At 40.4% G+C, this 13,918-nt stretch overlaps 2 protein-coding genes across 2 annotated transcripts; both read right to left on the bottom strand.

The window, feature by feature from the left end:
- Positions 1 to 7,068: 7,068 nt before the first annotated feature.
- On the bottom strand, positions 7,069 to 8,883 carry LOC137590957 (fucolectin-6-like). Its single transcript, XM_068308820.1, has 4 exons — positions 8,609 to 8,883; positions 8,359 to 8,507; positions 7,434 to 7,725; positions 7,069 to 7,240 (listed from the first exon to the last, which is right to left on the bottom strand). Exons 1-4 carry the CDS (start codon positions 8,881 to 8,883, stop codon positions 7,069 to 7,071), a joined length of 888 nt encoding a protein of 295 aa, XP_068164921.1.
- Positions 8,884 to 10,196: 1,313 nt separating this feature from the next.
- Positions 10,197 to 13,412, bottom strand: LOC137590758 (uncharacterized). The gene is made up of 7 exons (XM_068308489.1): positions 13,254 to 13,412; positions 12,285 to 12,952; positions 11,938 to 12,132; positions 11,736 to 11,825; positions 11,488 to 11,620; positions 11,149 to 11,361; positions 10,197 to 11,055 (listed from the first exon to the last, which is right to left on the bottom strand). Exons 1-7 carry the CDS (start codon positions 13,270 to 13,272, stop codon positions 11,012 to 11,014), a joined length of 1,362 nt encoding a protein of 453 aa, XP_068164590.1. The 5' UTR covers positions 13,273 to 13,412; the 3' UTR covers positions 10,197 to 11,011.
- Between the last annotated feature and the right edge of the window lie 506 nt (positions 13,413 to 13,918).

Raw genomic sequence — 13,918 nt, 5'->3', positions numbered from 1 at the left:
CAATGAGCTAAAGACCACACGGCTGCATCAGTGGTCTGTCAGGCCCCGTAATCTCTGGACTTTTGGATTATATTTCAAAATATGAATTCTTTCCTCCCTGACTCTGGATTTAGGTCCTCACCTGACTTTTGCTGGAATATAATTGAAATCGATCATTACCACATTCATCTTCTTCATACACCTCGACCTCGCAGAGACCGAGGATCTTTTCCCCTTTTAGGAGACGCACAGTGACGTAGCGTCCCTTCGCTGCCGTACATGGAAAGTAAATTGTCTGGAGGCTTGGAATGCCAGAGATGACACCACATCTGTTTGAGGAAAGGAGTAGAGCAGCACAAATGTGAACAGGAAAAACTTTTCATGTTATAATGGTAGATCTATGAAATATGTCTGCATCAAGCGGATTCACCTTCTGTCGGTTTGGTCATTGATCGTTTCTGAGTTTCCAATCCAGATTTCAGCACCATCCAACCAATAACTGTGTTCACTGGTGATCATCACACTACTGATTGTTTCAACCTTCCCCAGGTCAACCCTCCACCAGGGATCAGATTCTTGTGTAGTTATGGCACAGGAATGACCAATATCGTCTGCGCGTCTAAACCCATCGACTGCATGATCAGGACTGACAAGTTGTGAAGACTGGACAGCTGGTTTGTGCAGCGCCAAGTTAATCATTCTTTCACCTTGTTGTCAAACCAAAATAACCAGGGTGAAAACTCAGAAAACTGCAATAAAACTGCAGACGTTAAATTTAAAAAATGCAGTTTACCTCTCAGTGCTTCAAATGTCAGCATGAGGCAAATACCTTATCGAAGAGAAATGGTTAAAAAAAATTGGTAAAACATTCCATTTAAATGTGAAAACACAATTACAAATATTCAGAGATCCTGTGGCTCACCCTTGAACATCCAATTGTATTGACTCCTTTTCATGACTTTGGAGACAATCTTGATTAACCTACAATTCAAACTGATTCCAACCAACTAGTTGTTGGACTGCCTCACTGCTGTCCAGAGAGTTTTCCTTGAAGTGTCACTGAACTGGGTAATTTGTTCTGCGACATGAGAACATGCAAATTTGCAGTCAGAGAAGTTTGCATGAAGGGCATCAGATCCAAACGGATGGCTTATCACGAACAAATCCTCCCTCCGCACTTTAATCAGCCTTTATGGCAAATTAGCTTAAGCAACTACAATTTTTTTTTTTTAATCTACTAACAGTTTTCTCACAAACTATTATTTTACAATCCGTCATATGTAACGTATAATGTATTCACCCACCGTTTAATGACTGTTGATCAGGTAGCTGGGAAAAATTTCAGGTGAGAAATTACAACCCATAACCAACGTTTCTAGAATATGAAAATAATTTTCTATCACTGTCTATTAGAACGTAGAACACTAAGTATTTTAAAAAGCATTTCTCCCTTTGTTCATTTTTTCTTCTTTTTTGTTCACATTTGTCAAACTGAAATACTTCAGATAACCAAGAAACAACAAAAAGAACCTTAATACATTCAAAATGCAGTTTTCTAGGTTTTTATTTTATTAAAGGAAAGAACTTTACACTGAATTAAAACAATTCTGCAAAGAAGACAGGGAACAAATTATTCCACATTGAATTGTTATGTATATACAGTATATACAGTATATACGTACATGTATATATATATATGTATGTGTTTATATATATAGTATATATATATACATAGTGTACATACATACATACAGTTTACTGTATATATACAGTATATACTGTATATACACACATACAAACATGCACACATACACACTCACACACACACATTAGACCCTTCAATGATGGGGTGAAATAATCACAAATGTGACGAGAGATATTTCCAGTCAGTAACGTCTTTACTGCCGTGCGGGAAAAAATGCCGCGAATCTCCGGAATACACATCAAGACTCAAGGAATCGATCTCAGACGATCGGATCAAGACAACGCTGATGAACAACGATGACATTGATACATTTTGACTTTTAACAATAACAAAATAAACAATGAATTAAACTTTGTAGCGTTGAACTTTTTATCCCTTCTTAAACATATCTCTGAGTTTTTAATGTTTTTAGCCCATTTTCAAAACACGTTCTTATTATATTTCATTTCTTTTAACTAAATGCTCATCTTATTATAAATCTTCAAATAACAGTCTTTTAAACTTACCGTCTTATTATTATATTATAATCATTTCTAACTTATCAGCCTATTATCATTTCTAACTTAACACAAACAAACATACATATACAGGCAATCCTCGGTTTCCAGCCACAATTCGTTCAGGAAGGCTGTTCGAATACCGATTTGTTTCGAATTCCAAATACATTTTTCCCATTACAAATAATGTAAATGGTCATAATCCATTCCTATAAAACTACCTTTTTCCAACATAATATCCATCCATTTTCTGCTGCTGTATCCGCGTACCATATGTTATTTCATAATGTCAGTTATATATCAAATTGTATAGTAATGAAACATATCAACATATCATTGGACAGAAGTTTACGATACAGTAACTCGTACCATAGGCAATGGAACGCAAATTAAGTAAAGAATTATTGAATACACTAAACTAAAATAAAAAGCACATTACAGTTAAAGCATAAGAACAATAAAGAAGAATTTTTACCTTTGTGGTGGTAAGCAGTTGGCATACGTGAATGTTGGAGAGGGAGAGGAGGAGAACGGATGTTACTGCGTTTGTTTAGGGTCCGACTTCCAAATTTTGTTCAACTTCCAAGACAAAAAAATTCAGAATTTTTTGGTCAAAAAACCATTTTCTTGTCGATCAGATTATTACAATCATCTTGTCTACAGCTACTGTGTGGTTCCTGGGTCTGCTGGAGCCCATCCCAGCTGGATATGGGGGTAACTCCAGGTATGATCAAATTGAATTTGTTTTTATTTGTATAGCACCAGATCATAACAAAAAGTTATATGATATTTGTGTCATAAGGAATTCCTTGATGTGCTCTTCATTCTTTTGCCTTTATTTCTTTTCCACTACTTTCTAAAAGTCTCAGATTGATTTTAAATACATTTGGATTAGAGGTAAGATCGGGCCTAAAAAATCCAGCCCGACCCGAACCAAGCCCGACGGTATTAAAGCCCGAGGGTATTAAAGTCTGACCAGACCAGAATGTAATTATTGACATTTTGAGCCTGAACCGGCCCAAATTTCGTGCTTGGATTCGGGCTTAAGATCTTACCTCTATTTTCAGCGCGTATACGATCGGAAAGGTAAAGTGACAGGAGAAAATACAGCTGACGCATGGAGGGAACTGAACAGGTATTGTAGATGAATGTTTCTCATACAGCGCCTTCTCTGTTTCACCTAAATTATTAAGGGTATCCCTTAGTTTAATACCCAAAGATCGTTTGAGATACATAATACATAAATACGGTATATATTTATTTAAAAAGTTCGGGCCGGATCTTAAGCCCGAACCTGAGTCCAAAAAAAATGCAGCCTGACCCGACCCGAAATTGTTGACTTTCTGAGCATGACACGACCCGAATTTCAGGTCGGGCCGGGCCCGAACTCGGGTTCGGGCACAAGATCTTACCTCTAATCTGGATTAAGTTGTACTTTTTTCTTGCCATCGAATCTCTCCACCTCTTCTGTTGTAAGTACCGTATACCATTGGTGGATGTTCCTTCTCTTTTGGTTTTACTTGGGTGACAAGCCAAGCCACTGACATGCAGTGAGGTTCATGGCTGGGGAGGCACTGACTTCATCATATTCAGATTTACAAACACATGAATTTACAATGTACTGTAGCTTGTTCACCATTTAATAAGCAACAGTGAGTGGATTATGTTTCAGGTCTCATAGCAGAATTATTTACACATACAAACTGTAACACACAAATAAGCACATTTGATTAAAAAGGAAACATTGCTATGTTGTTAGCTACATTTGTTATTTTTATTTATAAATGAAATCCATGCGCCGCTCCCTCTGAACAAAAGCACTCAAAAAATTTGAGGTTGAGATATGTAATCCTCCATTTTTATAGTAAGGCAAGTCGAGCGGAATAAACAAATTAATGACTATGCCTAACTTGCTGACTACAAATTGGAGTTTGCTGTCACTTATTCTGTGGCCGAAGAGTCCCCAGAAGAATGCCTGTGATTACCAGCGCCCCCTACCAGGAGGCAGTGGAACTGCGTGCCTCACTTACTGCCTCTTCACAGCCATTTTATGATCGCTGCACTCAGAGAGTTACACGCATACAGTTGTTGACAAAAAAAAGTACATTATATACATTAAACTGTGGAAATTTAGTTCACACAGCAAACGTGTTTGAACATTTTAATAGACACATAGAGAGACATAGCATTATGGTCTCACTGTTTAGCTACCAGCACAGCTCGTCGAGTCATTGATCAATCCATGGTGCGGCTCGGCTGACTGCTGCCTCACCGCAGGTCTCTTCTCAGTATTTCAGCTGTAAATGTGAAAATTCTGTGGTTTTGAGTAAAAATAATCTAAAATTTTTGACATCAAACAGAAAATAACTTCATAATACACATCACTGGATAACCATTGCCTCGCCTGCCTCGCCTGACCACACATCACTGATTATTAGTATTATTTGTATTATCTTAGATACAACAACTACAACAACAAAAAAAACCCAAAGCAAAAGCAAAAACATGACTTTAAGTGATTTGCCATTATGCTAACTGCAGCCAAAACACACCACCAGCATTTTTAAGTCCGACTGCTGTCATCCAGGCTGCTGTAGAAATACACTCTTCTTTGCCCTCCAAACTCTGCGGGGAAGAAAGAGCCGGTGAAACTATTGTAATAAAGTAAAATCTGTTCGAATGCAGGATGTAGAACGTGAACCCTACCTGACTGGCAGATGAAGTTGAGGTGCTCCTGACAATGCTGGATCTCCCAATGCTGCTGCTCTCCGTTCACCAAGCCTCCACAGAGGTTAGGGTTAGGGTGCAAGCCGGGTGCAGATTCATGGGGCCAGTTGGTGAATTGCATGGATGCGCCAGACATCCAGAACCAGGTAGCGCTCATCACGGATCTGCAAAACAAATGTGTTAACAGATTGAATGATATGCTTCTGATTAACAACCTGAAGCAACCGACATCAGGTGTTGAAGATGAGACCATGCAACACTACACATGCAGGGCGATACAAATGAGTAGAATACAAGAACGTACAACATTTGACTCCAAGACAAGACTCTTCTATGCACATTTGCAAAATTCAAATCCCTTGCTTTTTTGACTGCATGGAAAAAAAACAGGTTAGGCTGCCTGTTTTCACCTTCTTTCTTATATCTTGGTGTTAATTTGGGCGTTACCTGCGGAGTCCTATCCAGAGGAGGTCGGTGAGGGGGAAAGGACTACCCCTCAGCATCTGCTCCACCTGCCTCTGCTCCTCTTCACTGTGTAGGGTCAGAAGGTCCCCAAAGTGGCGCCGACAGTACAACAGAGCATCGGACCAGCAAAGTCTGTCTCCAACGATGGTCACCGTCTTGTCGTTCAGCGTGAGGCTCGTGGTGGGAGGTGCAGGGGGAGGATTAGTGATGGGTCCAGCAGGAGGAGCAGCAGGAGAATCAGTAGGTCCAGCAGGAGTAGGCTCAAATTTGGACACTGATGAGGAAGTAACCATTAGGCCTCTGTTGGATTGTCTTGCATATCAAACTGTTGCACAACTTTTTTAAGGAGGTCATGCTGCTAATCAGGACCGTACCTGGCACGCCGTACACCTCCACTCCGCATAAAGTCAAGTACTTTGATGATCCCGTGTTTTGTATCGTGACAGTTGTAGCATGCAGGCTTGTACACCTGAAAGTGTAGACCGATGTGGTTTGCATCCATGTGACAGTTCCACATCTAATTGACAAAGAACGACAAGGTGGGGAAATTGGTTGTAAGAAATGACAATGTAGGTACAATTCAAACTCCTCGTGGTTACGTATAAAGCTGTCCACTGTAAGGCTCCGTCTTACATTGAAGATCTCATTTAAGTGTATCACCCTCCCAGGGCCCTTCAATCCGAGGATGCAGGATTTCTGGTGAACCGTCGGGTTTTTAAGAGTAGAACAGGAGGCAGAAGCTTTAGCTATCTGGCAACTTTACTCTGGAACGATCTCCCAGCCTCAGTCCAAGGGGAGGACACCCTTAGCTTATTTAAGGGTAGACTAAAAATCCTCCTCTTTGATAGAGTCTACAATTAGAAATAACAGACACTCCACTAAATGCTGCTGTAGGCCTAAGCTGCTGACGGTATTTTTCCCTGTCTCTCCAGTTAAAGGGAGATAGTCTGGAGTTTCTGTCACTTCTCTTTCATTATCTTTCTATGCTTCTAGAATTTATTATTACTGTTAAATCACACTCTTTGTCTGCACCATACTGCCAAACCAACAGGTCAAGGTGGATGACCGCCCTCCAGAGCCTGGGTGCTGCCCGGAGTTTCTTCCTCAATGAGGGAGTTTTTACCCCCGCCACCGTCGCTTATGCATGCTCTGGAGGGCATTGTTGGCTTTCTATCTGTTAAGCGCTTTGAAATATCTTCAGATGTGATTAAGTGCTACATCAATAAAAGTTGAAGTTGAAATGTAGGTGACGTATTAGCTTAGCGGTATTGGTAATTAAAATAACACATTTAAATAACACATTTAAATTTAAATAATACATAAAAAATCAAAGGTGTTTATTGACTCAGAAATTATGTCTCACCGTTCGGATTTCGTAGAACTTTCAACCCAGATCTCTGTCCCAGACAGTCTTTCAACACAGCAGTCTTGCCTGTTGATGATGCTAACAGCAGTAATGAGATGCTCACTTGACATGTCAACTCTATACCAGGGACTTGATCTTTGCAAAGTGTCGCTACAGCATCTGGAATCAAGCGCGGTGTTCAGGCATCCACTGACCGGACCGTTGAGATTTCCTGTAGGTTCAGATCCTCTTGTGTTTTTGTTTAAGGCCACGTTTTGAAGAGGTTTCTCTGCTGTGAAGACAAAACAAATCCGGGATGGATCAATAGCAGACCGGTGACTCTCCATGAGTCACAGTTGGTCGGTTGTACCTTCTGGAGCCGCATACACCTCCACTTCACAAAGAATGAGGAGCTTCTCCGCTCCATGGAGGATCACGTTCACGTAGCGACCCGACAAGTTGCCCCCGTCACAGTGGTAAGTGTGGGTTTTACCAGCTCCGATGTGGGAAATGGTGGCACACCTGACAGCGGAGGGCAGCAAGAGAGGAAGACTAGGTTACCTTGTGGGATTTGGTGCATTTTGAACATTTCTACATGGTCTTCCTTGAACATTGTACAGCATTTTAAAATATATTTTGTTTGCATATCAAGTTTCGACTGAAACAGCAAACCATAAAGATTCAATGCACCGATTTTTTACTTCTTTGTTGGTACCTTCTGTTGTTGTTTCCGTTGTTCTCCAAGGAGTCTCCAATGTGGATCTCAGCTCCATCCAGTTTCTCAGCACAGCAGTCTCCTCTGTTGGTGATTTTTATATTTATGACAGTGAAGGTTCTCTTCAGGTCCACCCTCCACCAAGGGTCGATGTCCCCGTCAGTTGAGTGGGTGCAGGAGCCTTGAGCGAAGATTGGGTTTCGTCTCCCATCAATTGCATTGAAGGCTGACGAGTCGAGTGCCATCGACTGGGTGGCTTCGCCTTTCAGAGCCACATTTTCTAAAGGGTGTACTTGAAACAGAAATGAACAGAATGCTGAATTCATCAGTTTCATGTGGTGAGTCGAAATTATCAAGAGCTCAGAGAATATTCAATTATTGGGAAAAAGTCCTTTGGATTGTCGGCCACACAGTTAGACAGGAGAAATGCTTTTCTTTTTTTAGGTTTTTGTCATTTTTATATCAAATTGTTTTCAAAATAATCTTTAGTTCATTAAATAATGAAAATAACCATCAATGTAGCTACAAATCGATCAAACATTCCAGGCAGGATTGAGTTGGGTACGATTAGCAATGAGCTAAAGACCACACGGCTGCATCAGTGGTCTGTCAGGCCTCAGGACGTTTTTCACATTCATTTCCCTTGTGATAGAAGAACTCCTAAGACTCTTTTTGTTCTTGTTATTCTTTGATGTATTGAAGAAAATGAATGAATGAGTTGTAGAGTCTGTTTTTTCCTGTTGTCTCTTCCCTCTCCCAGTGTTTTGATTTTCTCGATTTTTAGCTTTGGTGTCTTTTTCGTTTTGCTTTCTGTGGTTTTGCTCACTTTTGGATTATATTTCAAAATTTGAATTCCTTCCCGACTGACTCTGGATTTAGGTCCTCACCTGACTTTTGCTGGAATATAATCGAAATCTATCATTACCACATTTATCTTCTTCGTACACTTCGACCTCGCAGAGACCGAGGATCTTGTGACTTCCTGGGTAACGCACAGTAACGTAGCGTCCCTTCGCTGCCGTACATGGAAAGTAATATGTCTGGAGGCTTGGAATGCCAGAGATGACACCACATCTGTTTGAGGAAAGGAGTAGAGCAGCACAAATGTGAACAGGAAAAACTTTTCATGTTATAATGGTAGATCTATGAAATATGTCTGCATCAAGCAGATTCACCTTCTGTCGGTTTGGTTATTGGTCGTTTCTGAGTTTCCAATCCAGATTTCAGCACCACCCAACATAGTACCATCTGCATTGGTGATCATCACACTACTGATCATTTCAACCTTCCCCAGGTCAACCCTCAACCAGGGATCAGATTCTTGTATAGTTATGGCACAGCGCTCTCCAATATCGTCTGCGCGTCTAAACCCATTGACTGCATAATGAGCACTTTGGCTGGCAAGTTCTGAAGACTGGACAGCTGGTTTGTGCAGCGCCAAGTTAATCATTCTTTCACCTTGTTGTCAAACCAAAATAACCAGAGTGAAAACTCAGAAAACTGCAATAAAACTGCAGACGTTAAATTTAAAAAATGCAGTTTACCTCTCAGTGCTTCAAATGTCAGCATGAGGCAAATACCTTATTGAAGAGAAATGGTTAAAAAAAAAAAAGGTAGAACATTCCATTTAAATGCGAAAACACAGTAACAAATATTCAGAGATCCTGTGACTCACCCTTGGAGATCCAATTGTATTGACTCCCTTTCATGACTTTGGAGACAATCTTGATTAACCTACAATTCAAACTGATTCCAACCAACTAGTTGTTGGACTGCCTCACTGCTGTCCAGAGAGTTTTCCTTGAAGCATCACTGAACTGGGTAATTTGTTCTGCGACATGAGAACCTGCAAATTTGCAGTCAGAGACGTTTGCATGAAGGACATCAGATCCAAATGGACGGCTTATCACAAACAAATCCTCCCTCCGCACTTTAATCGGCCTTTATGGCAAATGGGGTTCAACCACTTAAAAGGTTCGTCCGTTTTGTTTTGTTTTGTTTTGTTTTTTTGCCCTACAAACAATTTTCTCCAATACAATTATTTTACAATCCATCACATGTCATTTATAATGTATTCGCCCACCGCAAATTCATCAGGTCTGTCATGGGGTTACTCGTTCAAACTGTTTCGACCATGGAGGGGTGGATGATATAAAACACTAGACCAATAGTTCTTAACCTGGGTTCGATTGAACCCTTGGGGTTCGGTGAGTCGGTCTCAGGGGTTCGGTGGAGACGGAGGTCAAGACAAAACACCCGACGCGATATGTCGGTTGTTTTTGCCGAACATACACGAATCACTATGTACGTTTGACACATTGTGTCAATTGGTGATGACACGCCCCCCTTAGCCATCACTGGCTGCAGGTGATCACGTGACGCTACATCATTAGCCTACCTGTGCTACATGGAGTTCTGCGCAATCAGTAGTCGATTTATACCTGTCATGATGGTACGTCATCTGATTGCTCTCTTAATATATTAATTCTTAGTAACTATGTTGAGCAAAAAAAGAAAAAAATATGGCAAAAATAAAGGAACACTTCCTTAAGCTGCGTGGAAAACAACAGAAACAGATTTTGCTGGGAAAATGACATCAGAGTAACACCTGCCAAGGTGAAACCACGCATATCTGAACTGGTCTGTCAATAACAACAGCAGAAGTCACACTGATTTACAGCTAAGTCATTTAATGTGAGTTCATGTTTTGTTCTTTGAAAAAAGAAGACATTAATGCACAATTTATCAAATACACCAGTAAAACATACTTATGTCTTAAATTTGAAAAAAAAAAAATAATAATTTTTTTTTTTACTAAAGAAGGGTTCGGTGAGTGAGCACATGAAACCGGCAGGGTTCAGTACCTCCAACAAGGTTAAGAACCACTGCGCAAGATAGATGGATGGAGGGATGGATGGGTAGAACTATAAAGTAAGTTTTGTATTTTTGATTAATTTTTTAACCTGTTTACTTCATTTGATTCTAGCCTATCCCATAACCCCGAAGAGTCGTTGGTTGTCAACCCGCCGTTGTCATCATATGGTGTGTCATGAGCAATTGAACTTGGGGGCAGCCATCACTCTCCAGGTTGGATGCCGTTTAACGTCATACCCAAATCAATGGTCATTAAATTAAACTTGATTTTTTTATTTAATTTTATTGAAAGGTATGAATTTCCATGTGACTGATCTACATCTGCAGGAAAACTACAAATGGTGAAAATTTAGTTTATTTCTAAAAAATAGACATTAAAAATAGTTGTTACATCACAGGATGTGCAAAAATTTGTTGCATCAATATTTGGTATATCTGGCTACACATAATATCACACATAATATGTGGATGTGTTCATACATGAAATATCAACCAGTGGTAGCCTCATTGCGAAAACATTAAATACAAAAAATATGTACATTTAGACTAAAGAAATAATAATAATAATAGCAGAGAGACAACAAATTTGCCTGCAACTAAGCAACTCATAAAACATTGTTTCAAATGCATGCTTTGTGCACGTTGAATTAAAACTCCTTCTAAACTACCGGGGAAGTTGTTGGCCTGTGGAGACCTCAATGCCTTTATGGTCTGGTCAGAATCAGAGGGATCATACCAAACAGTAGAACTGGAGGAGAGAAATACGTTAGATGTTAGACAGACGTGCATTTCTGGCTCTTTTTGGTTATTTTTTTCTGCATCATTGTCTTTGTTTGCTTACCTGGCATCAGGGACAGCTTGAATGTGGTGGAACCAGAAGGTGTGGAGGAAGAGTTGGAGGTCGTGGTGGAGGGAGTGTTGGGGGTAGTGCTGGGGGTAGTGCTGGGGGTAGTGTTGGGATTAACAGCCACATTTGCAAACGTGGCTGTAGGATTTGTAATGTCCACCGGGGGACTCTGCACCAGGGTGGTTAATCCTCCAACGGAACCAGTTTCTGATGAATAAGCACAAAATGACATCACCCATGCATTTTCAGCATGTAGGAAAATCCAAACCAGTCTTCTGCGATAATCCTCGAAACTCTCAGCGAGTTTCTTTAGATTATCTTTCGATATCTTACCGCTATCAAAAGTTGCACTGGCCAACGACAACATTACGGCTGTGGTTCTAGCTGGAGCCGGTGGGACAGAGGCAGCAAACTGACACTGGATACCGTTTTCTCCGGATGTGGCCATCACATTGTTGGCATTCAGCTGGAAAGCAGACAGATTAATATGTATTGAATTGACATTATTTGTGTTTATGAATAAATGATTACTACATTACTACTAATCTCTACTAGATATATCCTTCCTCAGCACATCTTACCTCTTGTATTGTGACTTTGTTATTTAGCACCACACCAGTGACGAACATAAACTCATCGTCTACAAAGACGCAAAAAAAGGCCAAATCCCCCTGTGGTAAAAAAAAAAAGAACAATCGGTTGATTTATCCCCAAAGAAACTGTAGAAACTACATGTAATTAGTGAATTAGTGAATAATAACTAAACGTCAGAACTTGACAAACATTTTGTCCCGGAGTCGCTATGACGAGGCCGAGGGCGTCGTCCGGTTGTCCTGCGATGGCGAATAGGAAGGTGTCGCCACCTTCCAGCTGCTGAACGCCAATAAAGCTACACGTGTCTGAAGTTGCAGGACTGCAATCAGGAGGCTCCGACCCACAGAGCTGAGTGTCTCCACACATCGTGTTATCAATAGGGACCTGCAAGGGATAGCAGAAACAGAACATGTGGTAAACAAATGCTGGGGTCATTAAAACCAGGGAACAAATAATCACTAAGTTACTGGATCACATTATTATTATTACCAACAATAAATCTTTCTGATCTTTCCGTTAGTTACTGAATTACTCACGGTCAGCGCTCCCACTGTGAAGTTGGGTGTCAGTGGCCGAACAGTTGTTGACGTTGTTCTTGTTGGCGTCATGGTCGTGTTTGGCGTGGGCGTATTAGACGAGGTCATATCTGACGATGTCATGTTTGAAGAGGTCATATTCGATGATGTCATGTTTGATGAGGTCATATTTGATGATGTCATGTTTGATGAGGTCATATTCGACGATGTCATGTTTGAAGAGGTCACATTTGAAGACGTCATGTTTGATTGGGTCATATTCGATGATGACATGTTTGATGAGGTCATATTCAATGACGTCATGTTTGAAGAGGTCGTATTTGATGACGTCATGTTTGAAGAGGTGGTATTTGATGACGTCATGCTTGAAGAGGTCATGTTTGATGATGTCATGTTTGAAGAGGTCATATTTGATGACGTCATGTTTGAACAGGTCATGTTTGAGCAGGTCGTATTTGGCTGGAATGGACTTCGCCAGGTTGGATGTCGCGTGGTGGTATTTGGAAAGGTCGTATTTGGACAGGTCGTATTTGGCCAGGTTACACTGGTGTTATTGGATCCCATCGACCCGTTGACAACTGAGCAGTTCTGTATTCCAAAGGTGGTGCTTACAAATAACCCAGACAACGTCACAAACAGGACAGCAAGGACCAGTTTGTTGTCCATTCCTAGGCAGAGTAGGCAGAGTAAGTATTTGTATAATATAACAGAAAATTTCATCTACGAGATCGTATCAGATCAGCTACGTGTAAAATTTAGAAGCAGTGGAGAGCAGGAAGCCGACAACATCACAGAAGAATAACGTTTGTATTATTATTATTCAAATTATAATATTAAAAAGCAATCGTCCACTTATATTATTTGTCCAGCAGCTCATTACTCAATTTTCTGCACCATATAATATCCTGAGCAGAGGAAATAATTAATGAATAGACATAAATATGTATCATATATGGTGTTTTATCCTACCTATTGATGTTCGTTTCATTTCCGGTTGAATTTAGGGCAGCAAATCAAAATTAGTTTGTCCGAATGAAGATCCTGTTTAGTTTTAATTCTCAGGTGAGACTCCCAGTCAAACATGCGATCCCAGTCAGGTTCCAGGTGAAGATGCGGTACCTGTTTCCTCTGAGTCACTATTTAAACCAGGAGGCAGGAAGACATCAAGTCATCAGAGTAAAAAGACAATCAAATAAATCCCTGATTTGAGTGGAGTCTAACAGGGTGGGGTTAATGGAAAACACACATGAATCTCGCCGCGTCCTGTAACATTACACCCCCTTTGTCTCATCCTCCTCTCTGACTGCACGTTTCCTTGTCAATTCATTTATTAATGTGATGACATGAAACCAAGCTTCTACATCTTATTGATTTAATACTATATATACTATGAGGATATATAGATTTGAAATCTTGCTATGAGACGGTCACTGATTATTGATCAGTCAGTGAGGCCTAAAACCTCTACCTGGTTGCGTTTGAATGTCATTTCTCACAAGAAATAAATTCTCATTATAAAAAAAAAATTAGAATTTTATGTGGGAATTTGAACATGTGTCACTGAAAGTCGCAAAAGTGGATCCTTATAATCCACCTGTCGTGATCTGGTGTGTGAAACCAGCCATCAGGATCAG

Source organism: Antennarius striatus, chromosome 23 (assembly GCF_040054535.1).
Source record: "Antennarius striatus isolate MH-2024 chromosome 23, ASM4005453v1, whole genome shotgun sequence".
NCBI classification, from domain to species: domain Eukaryota; kingdom Metazoa; phylum Chordata; class Actinopteri; order Lophiiformes; family Antennariidae; genus Antennarius; species Antennarius striatus.
This window is presented reverse-complemented; position numbering and strand designations above follow the sequence as displayed.

Bases quoted from the DNA above. Each gene is read 5' to 3' on its own strand.
- LOC137590957 (XM_068308820.1), bottom strand. From the start codon at position 8,883: ATGATTAACTTGGCGCTGCACAAACCAGCTGTCCAGTCTTCAGAACTT. The intron at 7,726-8,358 runs GTAATGATAGAT...TTCTGTTTCAAG, and splicing joins GTACGAAGAAGATAAATGTG to TACACCCTTTAGAAAATGTG. The intron at 7,241-7,433 runs GTACCAACAAAG...CTCCGCTGTCAG, and splicing joins AACGGAAACAACAACAGAAG to GTGTGCCACCATTTCCCACA.
- LOC137590758 (XM_068308489.1), bottom strand. The intron at 12,133-12,284 runs GTGAGTAATTCA...TATCCCTTGCAG, and splicing joins TCACAGTGGGAGCGCTGACC to GTCCCTATTGATAACACGAT. The intron at 11,056-11,148 runs GTAAGCAAACAA...TCTCTCCTCCAG, and splicing joins CAAGCTGTCCCTGATGCCAG to TTCTACTGTTTGGTATGATC.